The sequence below is a fragment of the Cnephaeus nilssonii genome (genome assembly GCF_951640355.1).
Source record: "Cnephaeus nilssonii genome assembly, chromosome: 20".
NCBI lineage: Eukaryota > Metazoa > Chordata > Mammalia > Chiroptera > Vespertilionidae > Cnephaeus > Cnephaeus nilssonii.
Genome location: NC_137091.1, coordinates 43,216,676 through 43,243,719, shown reverse-complemented (window position 1 = coordinate 43,243,719; position 27,044 = coordinate 43,216,676). Strand labels below are relative to the sequence as shown.

The window sequence follows — 27,044 nt, the reverse complement described above, 5'->3', positions numbered from 1 at the left end:
TGTACTGACTTGAAGGCTCGACTGGGCTGGATGTCCCAGGCGGCTCGCTCACATGGCCGGCGGTTGGTTCTGGCTGTCAAGTGGGAGCACAGCTGGCATTTTCAACAGAGTGCCTATACGTGGGCTCTCTGTATGGTTTGGGCTGAGAAGCAAAATGAGGAGTGAAATGGGTGCAGTTGGGGTCAGATTGCCTGCGTTTTCATCTTTCCACCCACCTCCCACCTCCCAACACGCACACTTATTTCAGGTTTGAGCACAACATCCAGGTTCTCCCATCCCCCCACCCCACCTGTGACAGATTAGATTACTCTTGGAAATAAATAGATTTTGTAAAAAATTTTAAGTCTTCACTCTACACCTCATCTCCTAGGAAGGAATGTAGTTCTGCACCTTTATACTGGACTTGGCCATGTGACTTGATTGGCCAATAAGATGATGGCACATAGAACACATACAGAGACGTGAAATGTACCGGTGCACTTGGGCTCACTGCCACCACCAGGAGAAGGATATTCCTGGGATGGCCCTCTGGTCCCAGCTACTGGATGCACTTGCCAAGGCCAGCCAAGATCAGCCCGCCCACAAACACTTGAGGGAGCCCAATCAAGATCAATGGGCCCCTCAACCATGGCCAGACCCAAGCAAGCCCCAGATGACCTTAGATATATGGAAGAGCCCCGCCAAGATCAGCAGAGCCACCCGGCCACATCAGCTGACCCTCAGCCAAACCCCCAGATGCATGTGCTAAATAAATGTCCATATGTGTACATCACACAGGTTTGGGTTGTTTGTTACCCAAAGATGATTAACTGATACATTACCAGCAGTACATCCACAGACATCGTTGCAACGTGAGTGTGTGACGACTGCCAGATTATTTTTTATTTTATTTCTGATCCAGGGAGTACATAGCAAGATGGTGCTGGCAGAATGGTAAGAAGTTATACCCAGAAGCAGGTGTTAAATACAGATGACCTGGAAGGCTAAAGATCGTTTTTGCAACTACATGAGTTTCAGGGTGATGTGGTTGGGGGATTAACAGGCTTGAAAAATCCAAGCTCGTGAGTTGGCTGGATTTCACCCAGATTTTCTCAGAGGCTAGATAATGTGTGATATTGCAACACAGCAAATGCAGAAGCCACTCTGAGAATCCACTTGTTGTCTATTGAGCAGATGGTAAGTATTCTCAAAAATGTAAAATAATGCTATTTTTTTTAAAAAAAATTTATTCATTGATTTAAAGAGAGAGAGAAACTTTGAGGTGTTGCACTACTTACTTATGCATTCATTGGTTGATTCTTGCATATGCCCTGACTGGGGAATAGAACCCCAACTTTGGTGTATCAGGGCGAAGCTCTAATCAACCAGGGACATAATGCCACTTTTCTCATCCTATTTTTTATTTTGGAAAATATAACATTTCTCTATGTTATTTGTGTTAAAATACAATGAGTTAAAAAAAATCAGTAGATGAATGGGTGAACAAAAGGTGGCATCCATACAACGGAATATTACTCAGCCTTAAAAAGGAAGGGAATTCTGACACATGCTGTTAGGCAGGACAGATAGATACTAAGGCAGGGGAGGGGGGTTATTATCACACCCAAGCAGCCCCGAGTCCTGACGAGACTGAATTATCAACAGTTAAACTTCAGTGACAACGGGGAGCTTGAAACCCCATGTGCTAATCCCCATACCAGAGGAGGAAAACCTTAAAGCTTACAACAGCCTGGCCAGTGTTGCTCAGTGGTTGAGCATCAACCTGGGAACCAGGAGGTCACAGTTTGATTCCCAGTTAGGGCCCAGGTTGCAGCCTCAGTCCCCCGTGGGAGGCATGCAGAAGTCAGCCCATCAATGATTCTCTCTCATCATTGATGTTTCTCTCTCTCTCCCTCTTTCTTTCTCTCTGAAATCAATTTTTTAAAAAAAATTTTTTTTAAAGCTTGCAACAAAAAGATATATCACCCTTAAAACCCCAATGGGTGGGGCGCTCAGACTAGCTGAGTTGCCCACTTGAGCTGTATGCAAACTGTATTCTTTTTTAAAAAAAATATATTTTTTATTGATTTTTTTACAGAGAGGAAGGGAGAGGGATAGAGAGTTAGAAACATCGATGAGAGAGAAACATCGATCAGCTGCCTCCTGCACACCCCCTACTGGGGATGTGCCCGAAACCAAGGTACATGCCCTTGACCGGAATCGAACCTGGGACCCTTCAGTCCGCAGGCCGACGCTCTATCCACTGAGCCAAGCCAGCTAGGGTGCCAACTGTATTCTTAATAAAGTCACTTGCTTTGCTTCAACACTACTGTCACTTTGAAAGCTTTCTTACCAGTGTGACAAGAGCCAAGGAGGGGGGGACCCCCCCTTCCAACTAGGGAGGCTCTCCGGTAACAATGCTACAACGTGGACGAACCTTGAAAACATTATGCTAAGTGAAATGAGGCAGATGCAAAAAGACAAATATTGCATGATTCCATTTGCATTAAGTAAACAGAATAGGCAAATTCATAGAGACAGAAATAGAACAGAGGTCACCAAGGATTGGGAGGCGGGAAGACAGGGAGTTAATGTTTAATGGGTAGAGTTTTAGTTTGGGAAGATGAAAAAGTTCTTGAGTCAAATGGTAGTGATGGTTGCACAACAATGTGAATTTACTTAATGCCACTGAACTGTACATTTGAAAAATGGTTAAAATGGGACCTCAACAGTTTGGCTCAGTGGATAGAGCATCGGCCTGCGGACCAAAGGGTCCAGGGTTCGATTCTGGTCAAGGGCACCTACCTGGGTTGGAGGCTCCTCCCCGGCCCGGGCCCTGTTCAGGGCCTGTGCAGGAGGCAACCAATTGATGTGTTTCTCTCACATCGATATTTCTCTCTGTCTTTCCTTCTCTCCTCTACTCTCTCTAAAAATCAATGGAATAATATCCTCAGGTGAGGATTAAAAAATAAATAAATAGTTAAAATGATACATTTTATGTTATGTATATTTTACCACAATAAAAGAATTGCCAAAAGTGCAATTAATTTTATGGTTATTTTGAAATAAATTAATGAATAATTTTTAACTTCTCAATCTTAATTTAACATTTAAATATTATAGATATAGCTCACCAACACAAAAACTCTTGGGGGTCCTCAATAATTTTTAAGAGTGTAAAAGAATCCTGAGCCCTAACCGGTTTGGCTCAGTGGATAGAGCGTCAGCCTGCGGACCCAAGGGTCCCAGGTTCAATTCCAGTCAAAGGCATGTACCTTGGTTGCGGGCACATACCCGGTGGGGAGTGTGCAGGAGGCAGCTGATGGATGTTTCTAACTCTCTAGCCCTCTCCCTTCATCTCTGTAAAAAATCAATAAAATATATTTTTTTTTTAAAAAGAATCCTGAGACCAACAAGTTTGACAACCGCTGCTCTGTGTAAAGGTGAGGTGAGCCTAAGCTAGCTGCCACTGGTATTTGTCTGCAAGGATGAAGCACGAAGCGAACTCCCAGGAATTAAATGGCAAAAATATATAGTTTAAATTTTTTCTGGTCAAAGTGGACAGGCGACCTCTAGTGGAAATATAAGGTATTGCTTGACAGTGAAAATTTTCTAGACTGAGTAATTTACACTGTTCAGTCCACTGAGATTCTAAAACGGAGGCAGAGATAGTCGCCTGAGATTAGGCCTTTATTTCAGGACTAGAGGCCCTGTGCACAAGATTCGTGCACTTACCCTGACCGGTTTGGCTCAGTGGATAGAGCGTCGGCCTGCGGACTCAAGGGTCCCAGGTTTGATTCTGGTCAAGGGCATGTACCTTGGTTGTGGGCACATACCCAGTAGGGGGTGTGCAGGAGGCAGCTGATCGATGTTTCTCTCTCATCGATGTTTCTAACTCTCTATTCCTCTCCCTTCCTCTCTGTAAAAAATCAATAAAATATATTTTTAAAAAAAGATTTGTGCACTTGCGGGGGCGGGGGGCGGTCCCTCAGCCTGGCCTGCGCCCTCTTGCAGTCCAGGAGCCCTCGGGGGATGTCTGAATGACGGCTTAGGCCCGGGAGTGGGCCTAAGCCATCAGTTGGACATCCTTTGCGCTGCTGCGGAGGCGGGAGAGGCTCCCGCCACTGCCGCTGTGCTCCCCAGCTGTGAGCCCGACTCCTGGCTGAGTGGTGCTCCCCCTGTGGGAGCGCACTCACCACCAGGGGGCAGCTCCTGCATTGAGCATCTGCCCCCTGGTGGTCAGTGTAAGTCATAATGACTGGTTGTTCGGCAATTCAGTCTATTTGCATATTAGCCTTTTATTATAGAGGATTTTTTTTTTATCCTCACCCACGGATACTTTTTCCCATTGATTTTTAGAGAGAGTGGGAGGGAGGGGAAGAGAAGAGAGAGAGAAACATCAAAGTTTGAGAAAGACCACATCAATTGGTTGCCTCCCTCACATGGCCCAGGGCCGGAGATCGAGCTTGCAACCCAGGTACGTGCCCTTGACTGGACTCGAACCTGTGACCCTTCATTCCACGGGCTGATGCTCCATCCACCGGCTAGGGCTCAGCATATTAAATTTAACTCTGAGCCATGCCTCCTCTCACACACAGAGACCCACCCTCACATACACACAATTACACACAGACACGTAGACATGATCAAACACACACCCATTCTCTCACACAGACCCACAGATACACACACAGAGAGAAATATTGTCACACCCACAAAGAGACACAGCCTCACACATGGACACACTCATACAGTCACATATAGACACCCTTTCAAATACACAGACACACAACAGTAAAAATAGTATAGTATTAACCAAGGGGATTTAGTAAGTGAGCTTCATTTTCTATTTTTAAAATATTGTAATGAAAAAGGAGTTTCGGCCCGATGCCATTAAATAAATGTTGAGCAAATAATTAAGATGAATCTAGGTTTGGCAGCATGCCCAAGTGGAGGTCCATAATCTCTTAGCTGAAGTCCTTGGAGACAGATGCATCTCAGAACTCAGAATTGTTCCAATTTTAGAAAGGTAATTCTGAGCGAATGCCATAGATTATGTAATACCCGCAAGGGCTAAAGTAGCCTCCTTCCCATCAGATATGTTAATATATTTGCAGCAAAATGTGTGAAAATTCACACCAAAGAAGATAAAGACTGTAAATAACTCATATTAGTTGATTTGCCACCATATGAAACTGGACCAAAATTACCACCCCAAAAAATATATATTTTTTGGTTGTCAGAGCTGTTTGGAAGTTGGAATTGCAGGTAAAGGATGCGGGATTCTATTAGCAGGCTCCTCACAGGTGCATCTACATATATTTATGCTGTGATTGTAAATCTGATCCCAGGGGTGGGCGCGGGAGAAACCACAGGATCCAGGAGCACGGCGACTCTTCATCGCCCCCTCCTGGCAGTCGCAGCCCTGCAGCTGGGCTGCAGAGTTAGGATGCCTACTAGCTTTGGTCAGATCCAACGATGGGTCCTGATTGGTCTAAACCTTCAGAGTAATCCCGCCTTCCCAAGTCTTAACCAACCAGCTATAGCACAGGCATCGGTTGTGGTTTGTCATGTGACCCAGGTTGATCCAACCAGGTGGAAGGAAAGCCCCTTGGCTCATCAGTAGGGGCGAAGGCTCCTTGTAGCTGATGGATGGGAATGAGGGGTTCACAGGTGCCCGGATCTGTGGGCACCCGGTGAAACTGCTTGAGGATGAGGTTGGTACTGGGCACAGAAAGAACTAGAAATAGTACAGGTCCCTCTGGTGGCTATGGAGGGGCGCTGCTCAGACCCCTCTTTAATACTTCCTGCTGTTTTGATTTGTACTTAACTACAGTTCTTATTTAATACAATAAAATGGTTTAAGTGTATAAGTTTTTTTTTTTCCTGCTGCTGCAAGCACCACTGAGAGCCCCACAGTATTGGTGCCAAGGCCTCGCCTCCCTCTGACTGCTCCCCATGACAAAGCCCAGTGCCCCAGGACCCCTCTGATGGGCAGCCTTTGCCAAGGACCACCGCCCCCGGGGACACTCACACCCGAGACTTTCTCAGAGTTATACCAGATCCTGAGACTCCTCCCCCGGCCCCCCTGTCCTCTAACCTTTCACAGATCTCCGATGGAAGGATGGTGGTGATGGTTGCCCAACATGGTGAATCTACGTAGCGCCTTGAACTGAAGACTTTACGATGGTTAAAGTGGCAACTTTCATGCTATGCGTATTTTACACACGGAGAGATTTCTTTCTTTTTTTTTTAATTTTTTATTGAGGTATTATATGTGTACATATCTTACCATTACCCCCCCCCAAGAGAGATTTCTTTTATTCATTCATTCATTCGTTCATTCAACAAACGTTTATTTTATTGAGTGTGCCATGTGATACTCACTGAGAATATAATAACGGACAAAACAAAGTCCCTCCATGCAGAGAGAATCCGACCACCCACTTGTCCCCTCTTCTTCGGGCACCACCCTGGTCTAGCCACCAGCACCCCTCACCTGAACCAAGGCAGCACCCTCCTCACTGGGCTCCCAGCTCCCACCCTCGCCCCCTGCAGTTCACTCCCCACCTGGCAGGCAGAGGGCTTGTTAATAACTAAACTGGCCCTGGCTGGTTTGACTCAGCGGATAGAGCGTCAGCCTGCGGACTGAAGGGTCCCAGGTTCAATTCTGGTCAAGGGCACATGCCCGGGTTGCGGGCTCAATCCCCAGTAGGGGGCGTGCAGGAGGCAGCTGATCAATGATTCTCTCTCATCATTGATATTTCTGTCTCTCTCTCCCTCTCTGAAATCAATAAAAATATATTTTTAAAAAGATATTCATCATATTTCTTGTCAGTGTCCCCCACTCATCTGTCAGCTCCATTGAGAGCAGGAAGTTTTTTCTGTTTTGTTCACTGCTGTGTCCCCAGTGCTTAAAATAAGGCCTGGCACATAGTAAACACTCCATAAATATTAGTTAAATAAAATATTAAAACACAGCAACCTGCCCGGCCAGTGTTACTCAGTGATTGAGTGTTGACCTATGAACCAGGAGGTCATGGTTTGATTCCCAGTCAGGGCACATGCTCCGGTTGGGGGCTCAATATCCAGTGTGGGGCGTGCAGCAGGCAGTTGATCAATGATTCTCTCTCATCATTGATGTTTCTAGCTCTCTCTCCTCCTCCCTTCCTCTCTGAAATCAATAAAAATAAAATTTAAAAAACATAGTGACCAAAAGAGAAGCTGAGATACAGGAACAGAGCCCTAGCCGGTTTGGCTCCGTGGATAGAGCGGTGGCCTGTGGACTTAAGGGTCCCGGCTTCGATTCCGGTCAGGGGCACATGCCCAGGTTGTGGGCTCGATCCCCAGTAGGGGGCATGCAGGAGGCAGCCGAGCAATGATTCTCTCTCCTCATTGATGTTTCTCTCTCTCTCTCCTTCTCCCTTCCTCTCTGAAGTACGTATATATATTAGAAGCCCGATGCACAAAATTCATGCAAGGGTAGATCTTCCTTCCCTCAGCTGCCAGCGCTGGCTTCTCTCTGGCAATCAGGACCCGGGCTTCCCTCACAGCCCCGGCTTCATCCGGAAGGTTGTCCTGAAGGACATCTAGTCTAATTAGCATATTATGCTTTTATTATTAGAGATACACTAGAGGCCTGGTGCACGAATTCAAGCACAGGTAGGGTCCCTTGGCCTGGCCGGCGATAGGGGTCAATTGGGACTGTCTTGCCCAGTCCCAATCAGGGCCGATTGGGCCTGCGTTAGGGGGGGGGGGGGGGGACCGCAGGAGGTTGGCCGGCCATGGGAGGTTGGCTGTGGGAGCACACTGACTATGGGGGGGGGGGGGCAGCTCCTGCATTGAGCATCTGCCCCCTGGTGGTCAGTACACATCATATCTACCAGCCAGTTGGCCAGTCATAACCGTCATTTAGGCTTTTATATATATATATAAAGAAACAGAGAAAGAGAAGGGAAGAGAAACAAAGAACGGTGAGAGTTGGGCAATGGGGGAGGCTGAACCAGGGGAGAAATGGGAAAGGTGGGGGTGGGGCAGAAAAGGGAGAGCAAAGTGAGGGTACTGGGGCAAGATGGGGGAGAGAAGTGAGAATGACAGAAGATATAGAGAGCTGGGGTGAAGAGCAACAGAGATGATGGAATGTGTCAGAGAGTCAGGGATGGAGAGAGACAATGTTGAGAGACGTCAGGGAGAGATGCACAAAGATTGAGAGAGAGAGAAACAAACAGACAGAAAGAGAGAAGGGGGAGAGCGGAGGGTGTAGAGGGAGTCACAGAGACAGAAGCCGAGAGCAGGAGAAACGGGGCTGGGATAAGAGAGCTGGGCCACAGAAGGGGAGGCGGTGGGAACAGAGATGAAATTCCTCCCTCTAAACTCACCCTGTGCTGATACTCAGCGCTCTGGGCTGACTTGATATCTTGGAAATCAAGCTTTGGTTTTGTTTGTTTGTTTTTTAAGTATATGTTTATTGATTTCAGAGAGGAAGGGAGAGGTCAGACAGTGAGAAGAGACAGTGAGAAACATCAATAATGAGAGAGAATCACTGATCGGCTGCCTCCTGGAGGCCCTCAACTGGGGATTGAGCCCGAAACCCGGGTATGTGCCCTTGACCGGAATCGAACCCAGGACCCTTCAGCCCACAGGCCGACACTCTCTCCACTGAGCCGAACTGGCGAGGGCCAAGCTTCGGTTTTTAAAGCCCCGGGGACAGAGGTGGGTGCAGAGACAGACTATGATGCCGTTCTAAGCTCACCAGCTTCTTTAATCCTCAGAGAAACTCTGATAAACATGAGTGTCATCTTCACTTTACACGGCCAAAGAGGCTGAGAGACCTGCCCAGAGTCACACAGCCAGCGAGAGGAAAAGCTGGGATTTAAACCTGGACATCCTGTCCCAACGTCACAGCCCCTCACCACCCCCTGTGCTAACGGCAGATGGCTGCTGGCTTCCTGAGTCCCCCTTCCTTCGGAGACACGCTCTGGGAAACGGTCCTGGAGGGGCCGAGGGGAGGGCAGGTACAGAGAATGAGTGGCTGACCTTCCCAGCACAGTATCCACAGATGCGCCAGCCTGAGGGAGGAGGCTGAGCTCCACGCTCCTGGGGTCTCCAGTTCGAGGGAGGAGGAGGCTGGATAGGAAAACCGCTCCCTGCCTGCTGGGCCCAGTGCCCTGCCCAGAGCCAGGCCTCAGGCTTCTAGGGAGGACCCTGTGCTCAGCTACCTCTCAGCAGGACCCGTGTCCCTGCCTCGGTTTGCCCGCAGCCGGCAGCCCAGGGAGGTTGCACTCATCTTCGGAGGCAGCTGGGTGCTTTGAGAACTTCCTCCGAGGTTCCAGGGAGGCAGTGCAGCCCCCACCTTCCTGCCCACGCTCCTCTCTCAGACCCCAGGAGAAGGCTGCCCTCCCAGCAGCGTCCTGGCATCTCAGAGTGGCTTGGCCTCTGTCCCCGACATTGTAATCACACTGAGCACAAATCCCCGAACCCCAGCTCCTGCTTGACATTATCCTACCTCTCCGCCCGTCTCCTGTGCTGTGACAGGAGGGCGGGCCCTCGGCTGTCGCCAAAGGCGCTTGTCCTCTGCCCCAAGCATGCAAAAGCCTGTGAAGTTCTTCCCGCTGTCTGACCTTCAACTGCCCTGTTGCAGATAAGCCTCTTTTTCCCATCCCACCCCCAAAACTGCATGATGGGGGTGCAAGAGAAGGGACTCCGTAGGAAGGGAAGCACACACCCAGCCCCCTCCGAGCAAGACAGACAAAGATCAGACACCAGGAAAGACTTCCCTCACAAACTTGAGCAGACAGGACAAACGGCACCAGACAGGTGGGCCTGGAGTTTATTGCAGGTGGACGAAAAGACACCGAGAGTCAGAGAGGGGGCTGTGGGCTCTGTGCTCAGAATCCTATGGAGGGAGGGACAGGAGGTGGTCTGCCAGATGGTGGACGCCCCGAGCCAGCTCCCCTTCACCCCCATTCTTCAGGATGACAGCTCCAAACACTAGGCTATTTCAATGAAGACGGAATCCTGGCCCAGACAGGAACGGGCATCCTCGGTGGGGCGCGGGCTCTCGAGGGCCTGCGGTCCGGCTTAGGGTCGGAAGGGATGGTTACCCTGGTCCTCGCCCCCCTCTCCCCCCGCGGCCTCCGGTGTCTCTCCGGGCATCTGATGGCGCGGGTGGCGGCTGGGGTCGCTGTGGCGGCGACGGCGGCGGCTGCGCGGCAGCTCGAGTTGGGGTCGCGGCCCGCCGGCGGCTCCCAGGAGGCAGGAGACGGAGGCAGCGGCGGGCTCCGGGGCAGGCGGCGCGCCCGGGTGGGCAGCGCATGGAGGGGACGGCGCGCTCGGCGGCGGGCCGGCGGGGACCGCGGGGGGCCGCGTGGGAACCCAGATGAGACCGTAGTAGACGGCGAGCAGCACCGCGGCCAACGAGACGCAGAGGAAGTAGGCGCAGACGGGAGCCAGGCGCAGCCACCGACCGCGCGGGCCTTCGCTCAGCCCCGCGCCACCCGGGCTCTCGCCGCCGCCGCCCACGCAGCTCGTCCCCCGCATCTCCGCAGCCCACTGGGCCCGCGCTGCACCCCGCACAGGCCCCGCCCCCACACCCTAAGCCCCGCCCCTGCGCCATAGGCCCCGCCCCTTCGGAGGCCGCCTCCGCGTCCTATAGCTCCCAGGTCCAACCGCGCCCCCGCCAGCATGGTCACGCCCCCTCGCAGAACGGCCTCCTCCGCCTTCTCGACCCGCCCCCATCAGCCTCCGGCCAACCATTATCAAGCTAAGTCTCAACCACGGCGTCCTAGCCCCGCCCCCACTGGCCTCTGGCCCCGCCCCAGAATCGTAATACCTGTTTTTTTCCCAAATACAGGTCTAGCCCAGCCGACTCCTGCCAGGCTTCGGAGTCATACCCACGGCTCTTATTTTTTTTAGGAAAACTCCCCTAGTTTATCTTTATTGACTTTTAGAGGAGGAGAGGGAGAAACATCTGTGAGAATGAAATACGATTGGCTGCCTCCTGCACGCCCTCTGCTGGGGGATAGAGTCCAACCCGGGCAGGTGCCCTGACGAGCAATGGTGCACGGGAGGACGCCCAACTGAGCCACATCAGCCAGGGCTACCCATGCCTCTTAAACGCGAGGCCGCCCAGCGCTTAGCTCCTCCCCACGCTTTAACCCTCTCCCCTTTAAGGGACTCAGGCTTCTTCCTGGCATCTAGCCTCGCCTCCGAGCCCCGCCCCCTTGCCAGGCTCAGGCCTCGCAAGCCCCAGTTCCAGCTTAATTTCCTCTGAATCAGACCTTACTCCAGCATTCGATTCTGTCCTCTTCTGCCCCTGGCTTCCCCTCTCTCTAGTCCAGGCTCCACCGCTTTTCTTCCCCGCACTCCACTCGTTCCAGCACCGAATTCTAACCACTACCTCCCCTAGGTGGCTGCGCCCCACACCAGCGTTAGGAACTCCCATCTAAACCGGCTCTGGAGGCCCCCTCATATCCTAATGCGTTCCCGTTCTCACTCCGCCCACCAGGATTCTGGCCCTCCCAGAAACCCTAATCAGGCCCCACAAAGCCCAATCTCCACACTTTGAGTCCCAAGTTGCAGCTCAACCCCACGCCCCGGTCACGCCCCTCCCCCAGCTCCTCCCCCACCACCTGCAATTTCTCCCTCTCCCTAAGCCAGGGGTCCAGAGTGGCCCCAGGGAGGAGAGCACAGCCAGGACGGCCAGACCAACCCCTCCTGCCGCCCACCCCATCAAGGCAGGAAGCTTCAGTGCCCACCCAGCAGCGTCTTCAGGAATTCGGGGAGGCCTGTGGGAGGGGGGCGGGAAGAGGTATCAGGGGGTGGAGAAAGAAAGACCCTTCCTCCCGCCTCTTCCGCCACAGAAAAGCCTGCCAAGCACAGCAACCCAGCCCGCCCCCGCCAGAAACACAGTGCAAAGGTTAGCGAAAGCGCTGCGTTTAATAGACAACTGGTGGCTCAGTGGTTCAAGTCCTTGCCGAGTCACCGCTAGCAGCCATGCCTCAGATGTCACCTCCTGGCGGCGGGAAACTCGTCCCGGAGACTAGCACCTGCCCGCCGAGACCTCCACAGGTGGGTCACTCGGAGACGTCTCCGGCTCCCCCCATTTGTGAAACTGGACTAATGCCCTGGCCCCACGCCGGTCGCTGTCTCAGGCTCCTCCCCCCTGACATTTAACCCTCTCCTGGCTGGAGTGTGGCAGAAGCAAAAGACAGGAGCGAGGCTGCGGGAAGTTAGTGCAGAGTCGGCGGCGGCGGCGCGGTCAGCGGGCGGCCCCCGGTGGTGGGGCGGCCGCCACCACCTTGCAGAAACGCACCCTCTGGAAGTCGGTGATCTCCGCAGTCTCCTGGCCCTCGGGGCCTCCCTCTGGGGAGAAAAGGGGCGGTCAGCGGAGGGGAACAGTCCCTAGACAACCCGCCTGGCCCTGGCCCTCATCTCGATGGAGCTTGGCTACAGACACCCCCGTTCTGAGTGGTTTAGGGGCCTCAGACTAATCCTCGCAGCAGAACCCTCTTTACAATCGAGAAAATACTGGAATACAGTAACGACATCACGGTCACTTGGCTAACAAAGCGCTAGGACACCTGGCCTCACCCACCACCCTAAACTGTCCTCTCAGACCCCAGCCCACCCACCTCATGGGCTTAAACCTTCCTCTAACGTGACTGCCCTACTGCGCCTGCTCGCCCTTGCCGGCCTCCTGAGTTCTAACCAGACCTCCCCGGCTCTGCCCCCAAACCCTAATCCCAGTCCTGGGGGGAGGTGCCTGCTTCACAACCTGGCTTCCAGAGTGGAGGTGGAGAAACGGGGTTCAGTCTCCCTCCTACGCCATAGGACCCAACATTCTAATAGGGTCCGAATTTCTATTCTAATTTACCCCACTCGGTTACACATCAAATATTTAATCCAGCTCACAGCTAAATCCATTAGACTGCTCTCCCCACTCCTTTTTTAATCTATTCAAATTTCTAATCCTGCCCTTAGCCCCACCCCTTTATTTTCCAACCCCCTGAGGCTCACTCACCTCTAAATCCTAATCCCATCATGGCTCTGCCTGCTCATCCCCAGGCCCCTCCACTGGGTTCCTAGTAACTGGGCCCCAGGAATCCTTCCCTTAGCTCCGCCCCCTGCCCTTCTCACTTCACCCCCAGGTCCAGCTGCTACCCCACATACTCCACTCCATCACACCCCACCAAGCCCTCCTCCCCTCAGCCCCAGAGGAAGAGGAAGGAAGCAGCCACCTCCAGGGCCCACGGCTCCCCCACCTGGAGCTGCCTCGGACCCCTCCTCTTCAGCTTTCTGGATTCCCGGGAGGCTGGGCCCACTCTCCAAGGAGGCAGGGGCTGGCTGGTCACCTCCTGGAGGAGGAGGAGGCCCGGTCAAGCCCCTCCCTGTCCAAGTAGCATCCAAGACAGAAGGGCCCGAGGGAAAGGGGGTTCAAGGACACAGCTTGGGAATGTCAGTTGAATGGGAATGTCACTGAACGTGAACTCTTTATTAGAGGGCGCTCTGGCAGGACCCAGAGCAGGGGCAGTACCTGGGGACGGGCATTTCAGAGATCAGTAAGGACAGTACACACATGGGCATGGACTGTCCTCCCTAGCCGCCAGCGCCATGGGGCACACGGGGCCCAGCCCCTGAGGGTCACCCCCCTCCCCCACCGCCCATGCACCCTTTGAACACACACACAAGCAGCCAGCTTCATGCATTTCCAAAAGGCCAGGCCTCACCCGGAGAGAGGGCATCAGCCGGGTGGGTGGTCCGGGGAGAATTCAGCTCCATCTCTTCACCCCAGTCAGACACAGGCTGGTGGCCCCCAGGGGGTGAGAAGGGGCTGGACGGTGTGGCAGGGGACTGGGGACGTGGCAGGGGCTCCTCAGGGCTGGAGGGCTCTTTGTTGGCCTGCTCACTGCCGGCGCTCCCAGTGGGCTCAGATTCTTGGGGTTGGTGGTCTTGCGCTGGTTCTTCCTCCTCCTCTCCCTCCTCCTCCTCCTCCTCGTCATCAGCCTCTTCTTCCTCTTCAATCTCCTCCTCGCCCTCACTCACATCTTCCCATTCCTCATCCTCCCCTTCATCTTCCTCCTCTTCGTCTTCCTCCCCCTGGTCCTCCTCCCCCTGGTCCTCCTCCCCCTGGTCCTCAGGAGGCCGGTGAGCAGGGGCCGGGGTCTCGGGCAGCTGTGGGGAACACAAGGCAAGTCAAAGAGAGGGTGGGGGCCCTGAGCACCCCTACACCTCCTACCAGAAATGACAGTCTGCCTTACCTGTGTGGGCGTCTCCTCGGGGGGAGTGGGTTGTGAGGCCTCGGGGGCTGGAGACTCTGCCTCCTTCGTCTCCCAGCGGTCATCATGGTCACTGGAAGGTCAGAGGAAAGGGTCGTGAGGCCTGCGGGGCACAGGAGGACGGGGCTCCCACCTCCCGCTCCTCCGCAGAGAAGAGGTTCAAAATTCAACTTGGGGGAGAGAGGGGTTGCAGGATTTCCAGAGGCAGTCTGGCGTGTTGGAGCACTCAGGAGGAAATGGCGGGTGTGTCTTCAGGTGTCAGGGACAGACAATGGAGGGAGGACCAGGTGGCAGAAGCGGAGATGGGCGGAAGAGGAGGAGGGGACAGATGAGCGACAAGTGGAGAGACAGGCCCCAACCTCTCCCAACGAAGGGCCTGACCCACAGAGAGACAAGCGCCCTGAGAGACACACCCACCACAAACAAACAAGTCAGAGAACAACAGGGGGTTGTTCCCTGGAGTGTGCACATGCCCAGGGAAGGGGGGCCCACCTGTAGGCACGGGCGACTGCCTTGGCCTGGGGTCGGCTGCTCCTCCTCTTCCTGCGGCTGACCTCAGCTTTGTGCTGGGACAGGAACTCCCTGAAAGTGGGGGGCTTGGGAGGACGGGCCCAGGCCTGGTCATCTGCAACAGAACCCAGCAGTTGTTGGGGTGGGGGACACAGCACAACCCCACCCCCACCCCCACACCTGGCCCAGCCAGCTGCCTCACCCCACCCAGGGACACCCACTCACCATATCGGTGAGATGGTTCGAGAGCAGCGGCTGGGCCATCCTTGAACCTGGGGAAAGAGAAAAGGGGTGAGCAGGAAACTGGGGGAACAGTGGAAGCAAGAGGGGTGGGAAGAGATAAGAGGGAGAGATGGGCCATGGCCGCTGTGCTCAGTAGTTAGTGTGTTGGCCTGAGCACCAAAAGGTCATGGGTTCGATTCCTGGTCAAGGGCAAGTACCTGGGTTGCAGGTTCAATCCCAGGCACTGGTCAGGGCACATGTAGGAGGCAACCAATGGATGTGTGTGTGTCTCTCTCTGCCTCCCACCTCCCTCCCTCCCTCTCTCTCTAAATATCAGTGGAGAAAATGTCCTCCAGGTGAGGATTCACAAAACAAAAACAAACCAAGAGGGAGGTGGGGGCCAGGGTCAGAAATGAAGGTCATAGCAGGAGACATGGTCAACCAGAGGGATGTTACTGATTAAGAGGGGGACAGGATCAGGTGATGGACAAGAGGCAAATTTGGCGTCATATGACAAATACAGAAAGAAAACATTCAGTATTTGACCCCCTAGAACAAAAATTAGGAAAGTACACGATCCCTAGCTTCCTGCTGGTCTCATTTCCTGTTACTGTCTGTCACCTGCCCAGCTAAGCAGGCTCTCCTACCACATGGAGCTCCTGCCTCAGGCCTTCGCCTGCTGCTCCAGGACACTCTTCTCCAGGTCGTTTGTGTTTGTGTGTGTGTGTGTGTGTGTGTGTGTGTGTGTGTGTGTGTGTGTGTTGTTGTTGTTTTTTGAGAGAAATATTGATCTGCTGTTCTACCTATTCATGGGTTGATCCTTTTTTCTTTATTTTTAATATACTTTTATTGATTTCAGAGAGGAAGGAAGAGGGAGAGACAGAAACATCAATGATGAGAGTCACTGATTGGCTGCCTCCTGCACGACCCCACTGGGGATCAAGCCCACAACCCAGGCATGTGCCCTTGACCGGAATCGAACCTGGGACCCTTCAGTCCGCAGGCCGACGCTCTATCCGCTGAGCCAAACTGGCTAGGGCCTCTTTTCTTTTTTTTTTTTTTTTCATTGATTTTTAGAGAGAAACACTGAGAGCAACCCGGGCTCAGTACAACGCCCAACCAAGTGAACCACATCAGCCAGGCTCATTGGTTGACTCTTTTTGTTTTGTTTTGTTTTTTTAATTTTCTTTATTGATTTCGGAGAGGGGGAGGGAGAGGGAGAGAGATAGAAACATCAATGATGAAAAAGAATCATTGATTGGCTGCCTCCTGCCCATCCCCCACTGGGGACTGAGCCCACAACCTGGGCATGTACCCTGACCGAAATTGACTGGTGGCCTCCTGGTTCATAGGTCAATACTCAACCACTGAGCAACACTGGCCGGGCTGGTTGATTCTTGTATGTGCCCTGACTAGCCCTGACCTGAGATTGAACCCACAATCTTGGCGTATTAGGATGATGCTCTAACCCACTGAACTACCCAGCGAGGGCTCCTCCAGATCTTTCAGTGGTCTGTTCCCTCACCTTCAAACCTCAGCTCAGAGGCCTCCCTAAACCCCCATCTAAAGTTATATTATCTAATCTAAAACAACAGCCTCCATCCCTCTGTGCACTCTGCTCAATTATTCTTCTCGACCTAACTTTAGATCTACTCATGACCCATCTTCCTCACAGGACTCTAAGTTCCAGGAAGCCAGAAGCGTTTTATTCCCTGTTGAATCCCCATCACCTAGAACCTTCCATGACACATAGGAGGGACTCAAAAAACATCTGCTAACAAAGTCAACTCACACAAGTTAATGAGACTTGTTGCAGGCTGCTTTGGGGACATAAGAGAAAAATAATTACTTCCCCATTCTTAACCCCTGAGAACATCTCCCCAAAGCCCAGCTGCCTACACTTTAGAAAGATCAGAGACAATACCTGTACAAAATACTATTTCTCGCGCCTGCACAAACTTAGCACCCAATCCAAAAATAAATGCTCTGACCACAAGGCCCACAGATAAGGTCCCCTTTTTTCTCAAGCCAGCATCAACAATAAAACTTCTAGGTGTGGCCTGGCTGGTGTGGCTCAGTGGTTGAGCATTGGCCCATTAACCAGTTCAATTCCCGGCCAGGTTGCTGGCTTGATCCCCAGTAGGGGGCGTGCAGGAGGCAGCTGATCAATGATGTTTCTCTCTCATCAATGTTTCTATCTCTCTATCCCTCTCCCTTCCTATCTCCCTAAAAATCAATAAAAACATATTTGTAAAAACATTTTTAAAAATATTTTTATTAATTTCAGAGATGGGGAGGAAGAGAGATAGAAACATCAATGATGAGAGAGAATCATTGATTGACTACCTCCTGCACACCCCCTACTGGGGATCGAGCCCAAAACCCAGGCATGTGCCCTTGACCGGAATCGAACCTGGGACCCTTCAGTCCACAGGCTGATGCTCTATCCACTGAACCAAATCAGCTAGGACTAAAAATATATATTTTTTAAAAGGTGCGGTTTGGATCCCCAGTCAAGGCAACCGATCGATGTTTCTCTCTTCCTTCCTCTCTCTCTAAAATCAATTAAAAAAACATATACTCAAGTGAATATTGAAAACAAACAAAAAAACAAACTTCTAGTTGTGAAATCTCCCAATGCAGCAAAGGACAGAGGACGGGTAAAAACAAATGCTGGTCTTAAGACTCGTCAGCTCTCTCAGAAGCCTCACCAGCTTTGATATGGAAGTTGGTCCTCCTGCCAATGATGCAAAGATGCCTTCGCTTTAAGTCTGACTAATTGGTTCTTCCTGGACCCGGTAGGGGACAAAGTCAGACCTGAGGATAATGCCGCCACTGGGACAAGGGGTTTGGGTTGGGGGATACAAATTATCGAGGGATGAAGGGAAGATGCAAAGGTCTAATCACTGTTAGCCATTCTTCCTGCCCCCCCCCCCCACCGCGTGAGAATTTACATCCACGCCTTCAGCCATGGAGTGAGGGCAGTTCCCGCCACTCGAGTGGGCAGTTTAAGTTCCCGAGATGCTGGGTCTGTTGGCTAATAAAATGGGGAGGTTTATCCATTCTCCCTCTTGCACATCTGCCAGTCATGTTCTGCTCCCCTCAGCCTGACCCCCAGAATGAACACACATGGAGCAGAACTGAGTTCAACCTGCTTCAAGAAGCCACGCCCTGTCGAACCCACAGCTGACCGTCAGCCTGGATCAGCTGAACCCAGCTGACCCCTGAACACAGGAGAAAGGAGTGCTTTTACATGCCCCTGGTTACACAGCCTTGCCACAGCGATCACTAACTGATACAGGGTGAGAAACCAGAGCCAGTCAAAGGAGTTCCAACGCCCAACCACTGAGCACACGGGTCAGGGCCCAGGTCAAGGAGCCAAACAGGGGCAGGCAGGGACGAGACTCACATCCCATCGGTCTTCTCAGCATCCCACTCCCGCCGCCACTGGCCGGTGGGCTTGCGGTGTCTCTGCAGCCGCTCCTGGTCGATCTTCTCCCTCTCCTGCTTCCAGCGCAGGTACTCTGACCGCTCCCGGCCCGTCATGGAGAGTGTCATGTCACTGGCACCGCCCAGGCCAGTCCGGCGGCCCTGCCCACAGCAGACAGCAGTCAGGGCCTGTTCTGCCACCCACCCCTCTACCCCAGGTCCTCCAAGCCCAGAGGTCACACAGGAGGGGACAGGGCAGAGGTTAGAACCAGGTCTGCTCAGTGACACCTCCTCAGAGAGACCATCCCAGATCTGTCCCCTCACCCTGCTGGATTCTTCTTCATGACATTTGCATTACCTGCCTCTCATGCCACAGGGTGTCCCAAAAACATGTATGCACACTTTCACAGCTGATAGCTCAATGGAGGGTTTTTTCTTTCCAGCCAGACTAAGCTTTAAGCAAAGGAAATTCATCCCAAAATGCTACTGGAAGCTTGAAAATGCAGTTGCAGTACAAACATTGCCTTTATAATTATTCCAAGTGTGTGTACACATTTTAGCAGCTGATAACTCAATTTTCACTCCTTTCCAGGTTTACCTGATTTGAAATAATGGGTGAAGCCAGACTAAGCTTTGAACAAAGACAATGTATCCACTAGACTTTTTTATGAGGATATATAAAAGATAAAGTTTACAGTACAACACCAGCAACAGTTGACAAACTGAGGGCGCATAAGTACCGAACAAAACTATTCTTTATATTTGCGATTCTGCTGCTTCGAGTTATCAGCAGTGCCTGGACCAGAATGGTCACCAGTTTGAAAACAGGCATTGACAAAAAATATTATTCATTTCTGTAGATTCTTTTAAATTTTGAAAATGAACTGTATGTTAACAAACACTAACTTCATAGTCATTCAAAGTGTGTACACGGTTTTGTGAGGAGACACCCTATATATCCATTCATTTAGCTCCCACCAGAATCAACTTCTTCAGGACAGGGGCTTTGCCTTGCTAACCCTTGGCTGCAGCACCTAGGACAGCGCCTGGCACTCAGTTGGGCAGCAAACATCACTAACATTAGGAATGAGAAAGAAAGCAGTGTGGTCCTGGCACAGAACCAGGTCACTTGGGGTGAGAGCCAGCCAGTCACTGCCTTTCCCTGCTCTGCCTCCCTGCTGTCTCGCTCCCTGCTGTGCCTGCCGCTAGGCACACACCCAGGACGTTTGCTGAGGTGAGATTCTGGCTGCAGAACGGGGCCTGGCCCAGCGTGCCCCCGCTGCCAGCACCCACCTGCCGCTCCTGCTCGAGGCCGCAGCGCACGCGCTCAAAGTCCGAGCCCCCCCAGTTGCGCCCGTGCCTGCGGCTGCCCTCCCGGCGGTCCCGCTCAGGCTCCTCCAGGGGCCCGCTGCGCCGCCGGGGGTCGTCCAGGAAGTTCCGCACCGGGTTGGGCTCCAGCACGCCTTCCTGCAGGCACAGGGATCGGGGTTGGCAGGTTCACCCAGGCCTGGCAGCCGGGCCTCACACGGGGGACACCCTGGCACTGACCCGCTGGTTGCGCTCATACTCCGCAATCTTCTCCATCTCTTCGTTCATCTTCTCGATATTCTGCTTGCGCCGCTCCTCCCACTCCTGGGGGGGGCGGGAGGAGGAGGGGTTACAGAGACACCGGGTGTCAGGAAGAACCACTCAACTCCTTGTGCTTAAGAGTTAAAATGACAGCTCTGAGTGTCTCCTCTGGACAGGTCTGCTTTAAAGGCCAGCCCTTGGCTGGGGAATTTGGCTGCAGTGTGTCCCCGGTCAACATTCATTAATAAGGAGGACTCGCTGGGCCTCGGTTTGTGCCATCAATATGGTGTATGCTGAACGCCATATTGGGGTCAGGAATCTGGATACATACCAAGCAGAGGAGACCTACATGGCTAGCCCCCAATAGAAACCCTGGCCCTAGCCGGTTTGGCTCAGTGGCTAGAGCATTGGCCGGTGGACTAAAGGGTCCCAGGTTCGATTCTGGCCAAGGGCACATGCCCAGGTTGTGGGCTTGATCCCCCCCAGTAGGGGACGTGCAGGAGGCAGCCAATCAATGATTCTCTCTCATCACTGATCTTTCTACTTCTCTATCTTTCTCCCTTCCTCTCTGAAATCAATTAAAAATATATTTTTTTTTTAAAAACAACAAAAAACCCTGGGCATTACGTTTCTATTAGAGTCCCTGGTAGGTGATCCTCAATGCTTGAGGACTTTAAAAAATTTTTTTTTACTGATTTGAGTGAGAGAGAGAAAGTGATGTGAGAGAGGAACACTGATTGGCTGTCTCCTGCACACCCCCTCCTAGGGACTAAGCCTGAAACCCAGGCATGTGACTTGACTGGAATCAAACCAGCAACCTTTCAATGCATGGGATGATGCTCAACCTGAGCCACACCGGCCAGGGCAATGCTTGAGGAATTGAGTGTAACCTGTATGACCCCACTGGGCAAGCTGGTTTCCTCCAGATTTCAGCCCACGTGCCTTGCTGATTTTGCTTTGAATTCTTTCACTGTAATATATTTCAGTCAGGAATCTTTCTAGCAAAACACTGAACCTGGGGGAGAGGTTGGGGACCCTGAGACACCATGGTCGCCATAGAAATAATGACAATAACTTGGCAGATGGCTTGGTGACCCCCCCCCACAATCCATTCTCCCCTTCCTCCATGGTAACAAAATTTTATACAAGCACATGGCTACGCTGCTGGAGTTGACATTTTTATTCCCAGGGCTCAGCATATAAGAGATAAATAAACTTCCACCTGACTTAAGTGGGGTCTTTTTGTTACAGCAGCTTAGCATATCTATATATATAAAAGGCTAATATGCAAAGTGTCCCCTTGGGAGTTCGACTGAGAGACGGGGAGTTCAATCGCTCACTATCACATGGCTGACCACCAGGGGGCGGCACGGAATGAAGGAAGGCCCAGGCCAGCAGCTGGGGAAGAGAGGCCCCAGCCAGCAGCCAGAAGGCCCCGATCGGCCCTGATTGCTGGCCAGGCCTAGGGACCCTACCCGTGCACAAATTTTGTGCACCAGGCCTCTCATACAAATAATAAACACCCATAGGTCATGTTCATTGAGCACTTACTGAGGGTTTCAGTGCCTGATGTCACAAATGTTTATGATAACCTTTACACCAGATGTTCTTCCCAGTTAAGAGCAAGAACCCAGAGGGGAGTGAGCTGCTCCAGGGCAGGGAACAAATAGAACTAAGATGACCCCAAGTCCATGGCGGGTTCTGAGCCACTATGCCAGACAGCCTCCCACCCCGCTAACCTAAGGGTCAGGGCAGTGGCAGGAGTTACAATAAGAATGTCACTGTTCCCCACAAACAAATCTAGAGGAGAAAGAGAGGAAGCACATGTACTGGACAGAGCCTGCCAGACACACAGAGTTTATCAGAGACAGACAGAGCCAGTAAGAGAAGAAAGAGACAGGCGAAGGAAGGCAGATGGGCGAGCACACACCTGACAGAAAAAAAAAAAAAAAAAAAGAAGGAAAACAGAGGCAGGGCGAGTACACACAGGCACTGGTCAAGAGGGGGAGAGAGCAAGCCGGATGGAGGAGCTGAAAGAGAGAGAGGCGCACAGAAAGATGGACAAACAGGCGAACGGTCCATCTAAGAGTAGGAATAGAGAGAAACAATGGAGAGCCCCTTCCCAGCTCCTACCTTGGATTTGCGGTCGGCAGCTGAGGTATCTCCAGCTCCAGAGAGATGAGGGGACCCTCTGCCCCGGCCCCTCCGGCCGCGGCTGCCAGCTCCTCCTCGAGGCTGCTCCCCAGGACTGTCTTCCCAGTTGCGGGAGGCCCGGCCCATGCCTGCCCGGCCTCCCTGCTGGGGGGGAGTCCGGCCTCCTCCCCTGCTCGTCCCCGAGGGCCGAGGGGTCCCAGGAGCCCTCCGGAAAGGACCCTGGTTCTTTTCCTGGGAGGGGGAGAAAGGAAAATTCCAGTCACTGGAGCAAGAAGAGTAGGACAGCCCAGGGCGGCTGCCAGGATGAAGGCCACCCACAGATCTGGGGCAGTTAACATGATCTCGGGTCTCAGCTCTCCCCCCTCCCTGTCCTCTGTTGTCCCCACCGCAGTGTGGGGCTCACCACGTCAACTGCCACATTCTCCTTCTCCAGCGAGCGGCCCTTCCGGGGAGCTGTCACGGCTACGCCCTCCAGTTCAGCTTTTTTCCGATCCTCCTCGATCTCCTAGGAGCAAACATCAGAGGTGAGTGTGGGGTGAGTGCATGGCTGAACTCCCAAAGCCCCCTGCGTTTCTCCCGAGTCTGGCCGCAGCCCAGGCCTCTCTCCTGAGCTCCAGGCAAGAACGCTGGTGACCTCGGCATCTTCCCCCAAACTGCAGCCAACTGCTCAGAGCCCTCCGCTGGTGCCCGTCTCTGAGTAAGGGCAACATCTGAGTGGAGCCTGAGGAGGTGAGGGACCGGAGGGTCTCTGGGGGAGACTGTTTCCAGGGGAGGAAAGAGCTCCACGCTGCTCTTGCCCTCCCCCCTCCTGTCCAGTGCGTGTGTGTACTCTCCGTCTCTCCGTTTTCCTTTTGTTGGCCCTTGAGTGTGTGCTTGTCCACCTGCCTTCCCTCTCCTGTCTCTTTCGTCTCCTACTGGCACTGTCTGTCTGTCTGTCTCTGATGGACTCCGTATGCTGGCAGGCTCCCTCACAGCCTAAGGTCTGTCCTGCTCACCACCCCGCCTCAATCTCCCACCCTCACTCACTCTGGCCTCCTCACTGCTCCTAGAACATAGCAGGCTCAGACCTGTTTCGGGGCCTTTGCACCTGCTGTTTCCTCAGCCGAAAACACTTCCCCCAGAGATCCTTCAGGCGCTCACCTCCTTCAGGTCTCCGCTCAAATGTTCCCCTTCTTAGGGAGGCCTTCCCTGACCGGCTTATAGAGACAGCTCCCCTGCCATTCTCCCGCCCGTTCCTCTTCATCCCTGGCATTATGTCTATTTTGCCTGTTGTCTGTCTCCCCCTGCAACAGAATCTGCCTGAGGGCAGGGACATCTGTCTGTTTTGTTGCTAATGTATCCCGGGGCCTAGAACACTGCCTGGCACACAACAGAAACTCAAGACGCTTTTTTTTTTTTAATGAATGAATGAAGAATGAATAAATGAAACCCCATCCTCCTCCCAGGCCCCATCTCTGGGACAGCCCCACCACCTACTGTCACCTTTGGCAGGGACCTGGACCTTGTCCTGGACTCTCCCCACTCCCCTCCACTTCACACCACTGTCCATCAGTCACTGTCCCAAGCCAAGCACCTCCTCTCTCCCCGAGGTCCCTGCCTCAGCTTCCTCCCTGGCCTCTGGTCTCCGGCATCACCTTCTCCCATCCCCCACCACCTTCTCCCATCCACCACCACACACAGCAGCCAGACGGGGTCTTCCTAAAAAGCTATTCTGACCTGGGCCCCCTCCTCTCAAAAGCCCTCCATGGCGCTCCCCTGTGCCCTCAAGAAGTCCAAACTCTCAGTCTGGCCCTGCTGACCTCTCCAGGTCAATATTCCCCACTGACCCTCTAATTTTAAGCTCCAAGTTTTTACACAAACTGTTTCTTCTGCTTGAAACATCTCTGCTCTACTTTTCAAATGGCTAATGTCTACTCACCCTTCAGGTCTCAGAATCCCCTCCTCCAGGAAGCCCTCCATAATATCCTCCAGGCTGGGCTCCCAAAGACCCCCAAAGATCCCAGCCTGCCTCCTCTGGGTCACACTGACTGAAGACAGTTCTGTGCCCCCACTGGACTGTCGCCCCTGGAAGGGCAGACCCCGGGCTGTCTGTCACGCTGTTTCCCCAGCACCACTCAGCACAGGGCCTGGGACAGCAAAGACCTCGATGAATATTTGTGAATGAGCGATGGAATGATGGCATGGAGGAAGGAATGCCAGGCTAAGGCCTTTGGCTTTTATCCTGAGAGTGAAGGGAAACCATGACAAGGTTTTAAGAAAAGGAGAGGTGAGGGAAACTCACTGCAGGGAGGAGAGGGGATGGGGTCTCCCAGGGCAGGGCTAGGGCACCTGGTAGCGCCGGATGAGGGCCTCATTCTTCCGTCGAAGAGCCTCGATCCTCTTGTCCAATTCAGCATCCTTCTCCTCCTTCGATTTCAGATCCAGCGTGGCTGACTGAGACAGGGAGGCAGTTGAGAGACAGTAAGAAAAACCAAGTTCTGCGTCTGGCACCTGGACCCCCTCCTCCCAAGCCCCCTGCTGCAAAGCTCAGATTCAGAACTTGCCATCTCACCATTCTGCTGACTGGGTGGGGCCAGGGTCCCAGCAAACCTTTCCTGCAAAATGTGGATACAGCGCTGGGGGTTCCTGAGAGCAGAAGAAACAAAAGAACTAAGGCCAATGCCCCCACCCCAACCTGCTTCCTCTCTCCCATCATAATACGTACGTGTACACACACACACACACACACACCTGCATCCCCAAAGAATTCTAGCCCTCACTCTCCAGTGCTCTTCTTGAAATACCAGCCCCCGCCCCTTCCCGGGAAAATTTTAAGCTCGGCCCCCTGTGAACATTAGGACCCACCATTTCCCTGTAAACACTAGAGTCACACCCACCTCAGGAAAGTTCTGGCCCCACTCACAGCATTAAGAAACCAGCTAACACTGCTTCCCTCCAAACGAAGTTCCCCAGTCCAGCCTCCACACCCTGTGCTGAGAGTTTTAACCGGGCCTCCATCTCAGGAGAGCTTTAGCTACATCCTCCACCTCCCCCAAACCTGTACAAGGAAGTTCTAAGCCCACCTCCCTGCGCCCATTGTGATGCCGCTCACATCCCAGTGAAGATTCTAAATTCACTTCTTTCCCAGGAAAGTTTCAGAAACACCCCATAACTCCACACTCTAAAAAAGCTCGAACCTCACTCCCTCAGGCTGCCCCGACCCTCGGAGAACATCCTAAACCCACACCTCCCTCAGGGTTGTCCCAGCCGCGTTCCCACCATCGGGAAAATAAGGCAGCTGCCTCCCTGCAAAGATCCCGAAAACAGGCCCGGTACCCACTGGCGAGGCTTCCAGCGCCTGGCCCGACCTTCCTAGTGAATACTCGCCCTGTCCGGACGCGGAATTTTCCCGACCCGCCCGTGGCTGAACGGGAAAGAGCGCCAGCTCCAACCCCGTCGGGAACGCTAGGGCCCCGCCCCCCCGCCGGGGCAAACTTTCTGGCCCCGCCCACGCTTCGTGTCATTGATCAGGCCCGGCTTCCGACTTCACCCACCGACCTTCTGGCCCCGCCCCCCGGTCCCCAAGCAACAGCTGGGAACCGCCCCCCTCCTTCTCGCGTTATTACGCCGGCGCCGCCCCGGGCTCGCCAGCTCTCACTGGCCACGCCTCCGGCTTAACCAACCGACCTTCTCGTCACGCCCCCTGGCTCCCGCCCCTTCCAGGTCGAGTCAATATTTGGCCCCACCCCCGGCCCCCCCAGGCACGGGGCTGCCGGCTTCCCCGCCAAAGCTCGGAACTTGCCCCCCGAACTCCAGCAAAACTTTCTGGCTCCACCTCAGCGTTCCCCGGCCAGGACCCTGGCCCCGCCCCTCAATCCCCCGGCAACTTTTTGATCCCGCCCTCGCCTTCACGTCAGCCCCTAGACCCGCCCCTGACTTCCCCGCCAAGGATCTGGACCCACTCCCAGATCGGGCAAAACTTTCTGGCCCCGCCCCCAGCGTCTCCCGGCCAGCGCCCCGGCCCCGCCCCCGAGCTCTCCGGGCTACATTTGGGCCCCGCCCCCCCCAGCGCGGGCATAACTTTTCGGCCTCACCCCCCGCTGCCCGTCCACGCCGGGGCCCTGCCCACTCGCCAACGTCCCGCCCCGCCAGCGCCCCACTCGCTTCCCATGTGGGCGTCCAGTCCCCGCCCCCCGCAGAGTACTCCGATCCCGCCCCCGCGGGCTGCTCGCTCCCCCTGCCCGCGCTTACTGCCTCCACGTGGGGCGTCAGGCCACGCCCTCTCCGGGCGCGCTCCCGGCCCCCTCGCCCGGTCACCTGTCCCGGAGACCCCGCGGCGTCCGCGACTCCCGCTCCGTCGGCCTCCGCGTCCGCAGCTCCCGGGGCCCCGCGCGTCACTTCCCGCCTGCACCACGTGAAGAGGGGAAATAAAGAGGGTCACTTCCGGTCCTGCGGCCCGTTTCCGGGATCCTTAAAGGCGCCGCGCCCCCCACGAGTGGACGCGGGAATGGGTGGAGCTGATCCGCAAGGATGTTCTGCAAGTTTGTCCAACTTCCTTCTGCCTGGATTACCCTCTTCGAAGGAAGCAGGCTCCATCTCCTCTCTCTGGCCTTTACAGGCTCCCTTACTTCCTGGTTCCAATAAGTAGGTGCGTGCCTGGCACTGGTCCTTGACTCCCGGAGGCCTGACCTGCCCGGCTTGTGCCGGGGAAGTAAGGGGGGCCAGAGTGATGAATGCAAGGGGTACACTCCATCCCTACCCTCATGAGGGAAGGCACAAGAAAACGTGAAATAACCAACAGAAATGTGGCAGCGGTCTTGTAAGAAGGGCGGAGGAGAGGCCTGAGGGTGAGGGGGTGGCTATGCAGGCAGAAGACCCACCACCTGTGCAGAGGACCTGTGGCGAGTGAACTGGAAGAACTCAGAA

The 27,044-nt window shown here is 53.8% G+C and overlaps 2 protein-coding genes across 7 annotated transcripts; both read right to left on the bottom strand.

The window, feature by feature from the left end:
- Nucleotides 1–7,808: 7,808 nt before the first annotated feature.
- Nucleotides 7,809–10,546, bottom strand: INAFM1 (InaF motif containing 1). The gene has a single exon (XM_079759840.1). It carries the CDS (start codon nt 10,516–10,518, stop codon nt 10,060–10,062), a length of 459 nt encoding a protein of 152 aa, XP_079615966.1. The 5' UTR covers nt 10,519–10,546; the 3' UTR covers nt 7,809–10,059.
- Nucleotides 10,547–11,615: 1,069 nt separating this feature from the next.
- On the bottom strand, nt 11,616–26,547 carry CCDC9 (coiled-coil domain containing 9). Of its 6 annotated transcripts, XM_079799461.1 has the most exons (15): nt 26,370–26,518; nt 24,691–24,764; nt 24,468–24,572; nt 22,543–22,644; nt 22,119–22,370; nt 19,965–20,048; nt 19,710–19,883; nt 18,397–18,578; nt 14,991–15,037; nt 14,748–14,880; nt 14,238–14,328; nt 13,707–14,151; nt 13,242–13,334; nt 12,293–12,342; nt 11,616–11,765 (listed from the first exon to the last, which is right to left on the bottom strand). In XM_079799461.1, the coding sequence occupies exons 2-15, from the start codon at nt 24,691–24,693 to the stop codon at nt 11,748–11,750; spliced, it is 1,779 nt and encodes a 592-aa protein (XP_079655587.1). In that variant the 5' UTR covers nt 24,694–24,764; nt 26,370–26,518; the 3' UTR covers nt 11,616–11,747. The 6 variants fall into 6 exon arrangements, with proteins under 6 accessions (XP_079655587.1, XP_079655589.1, XP_079655585.1 ...); XM_079799463.1 differs by lacking the exon at nt 13,242–13,334; XM_079799459.1 differs by lacking the exon at nt 11,616–11,765 and having other exon boundaries at nt 11,778–12,342; nt 26,436–26,547.
- Between the last annotated feature and the right edge of the window lie 497 nt (nt 26,548–27,044).

Excerpts from the sequence above, each read along its gene's own strand:
- INAFM1 (XM_079759840.1), bottom strand. The coding sequence starts at position 10,518 with ATGCGGGGGACGAGCTGCGTGGGCGGCGGCGGCGAGAGCCCGGGTGGC.
- CCDC9 (XM_079799459.1), bottom strand. Across the intron at positions 14,329-14,747 it reads GCAGTCGCCCGTGCCTACAG|TGACCATGATGACCGCTGGG; the intron begins GTGGGCCCCCCT and ends CTGACCTTCCAG. Across the intron at positions 13,335-13,706 it reads GGCTGATGCCCTCTCTCCGG|GAGGTGACCAGCCAGCCCCT; the intron begins GTGAGGCCTGGC and ends CTCCTCCTCCAG.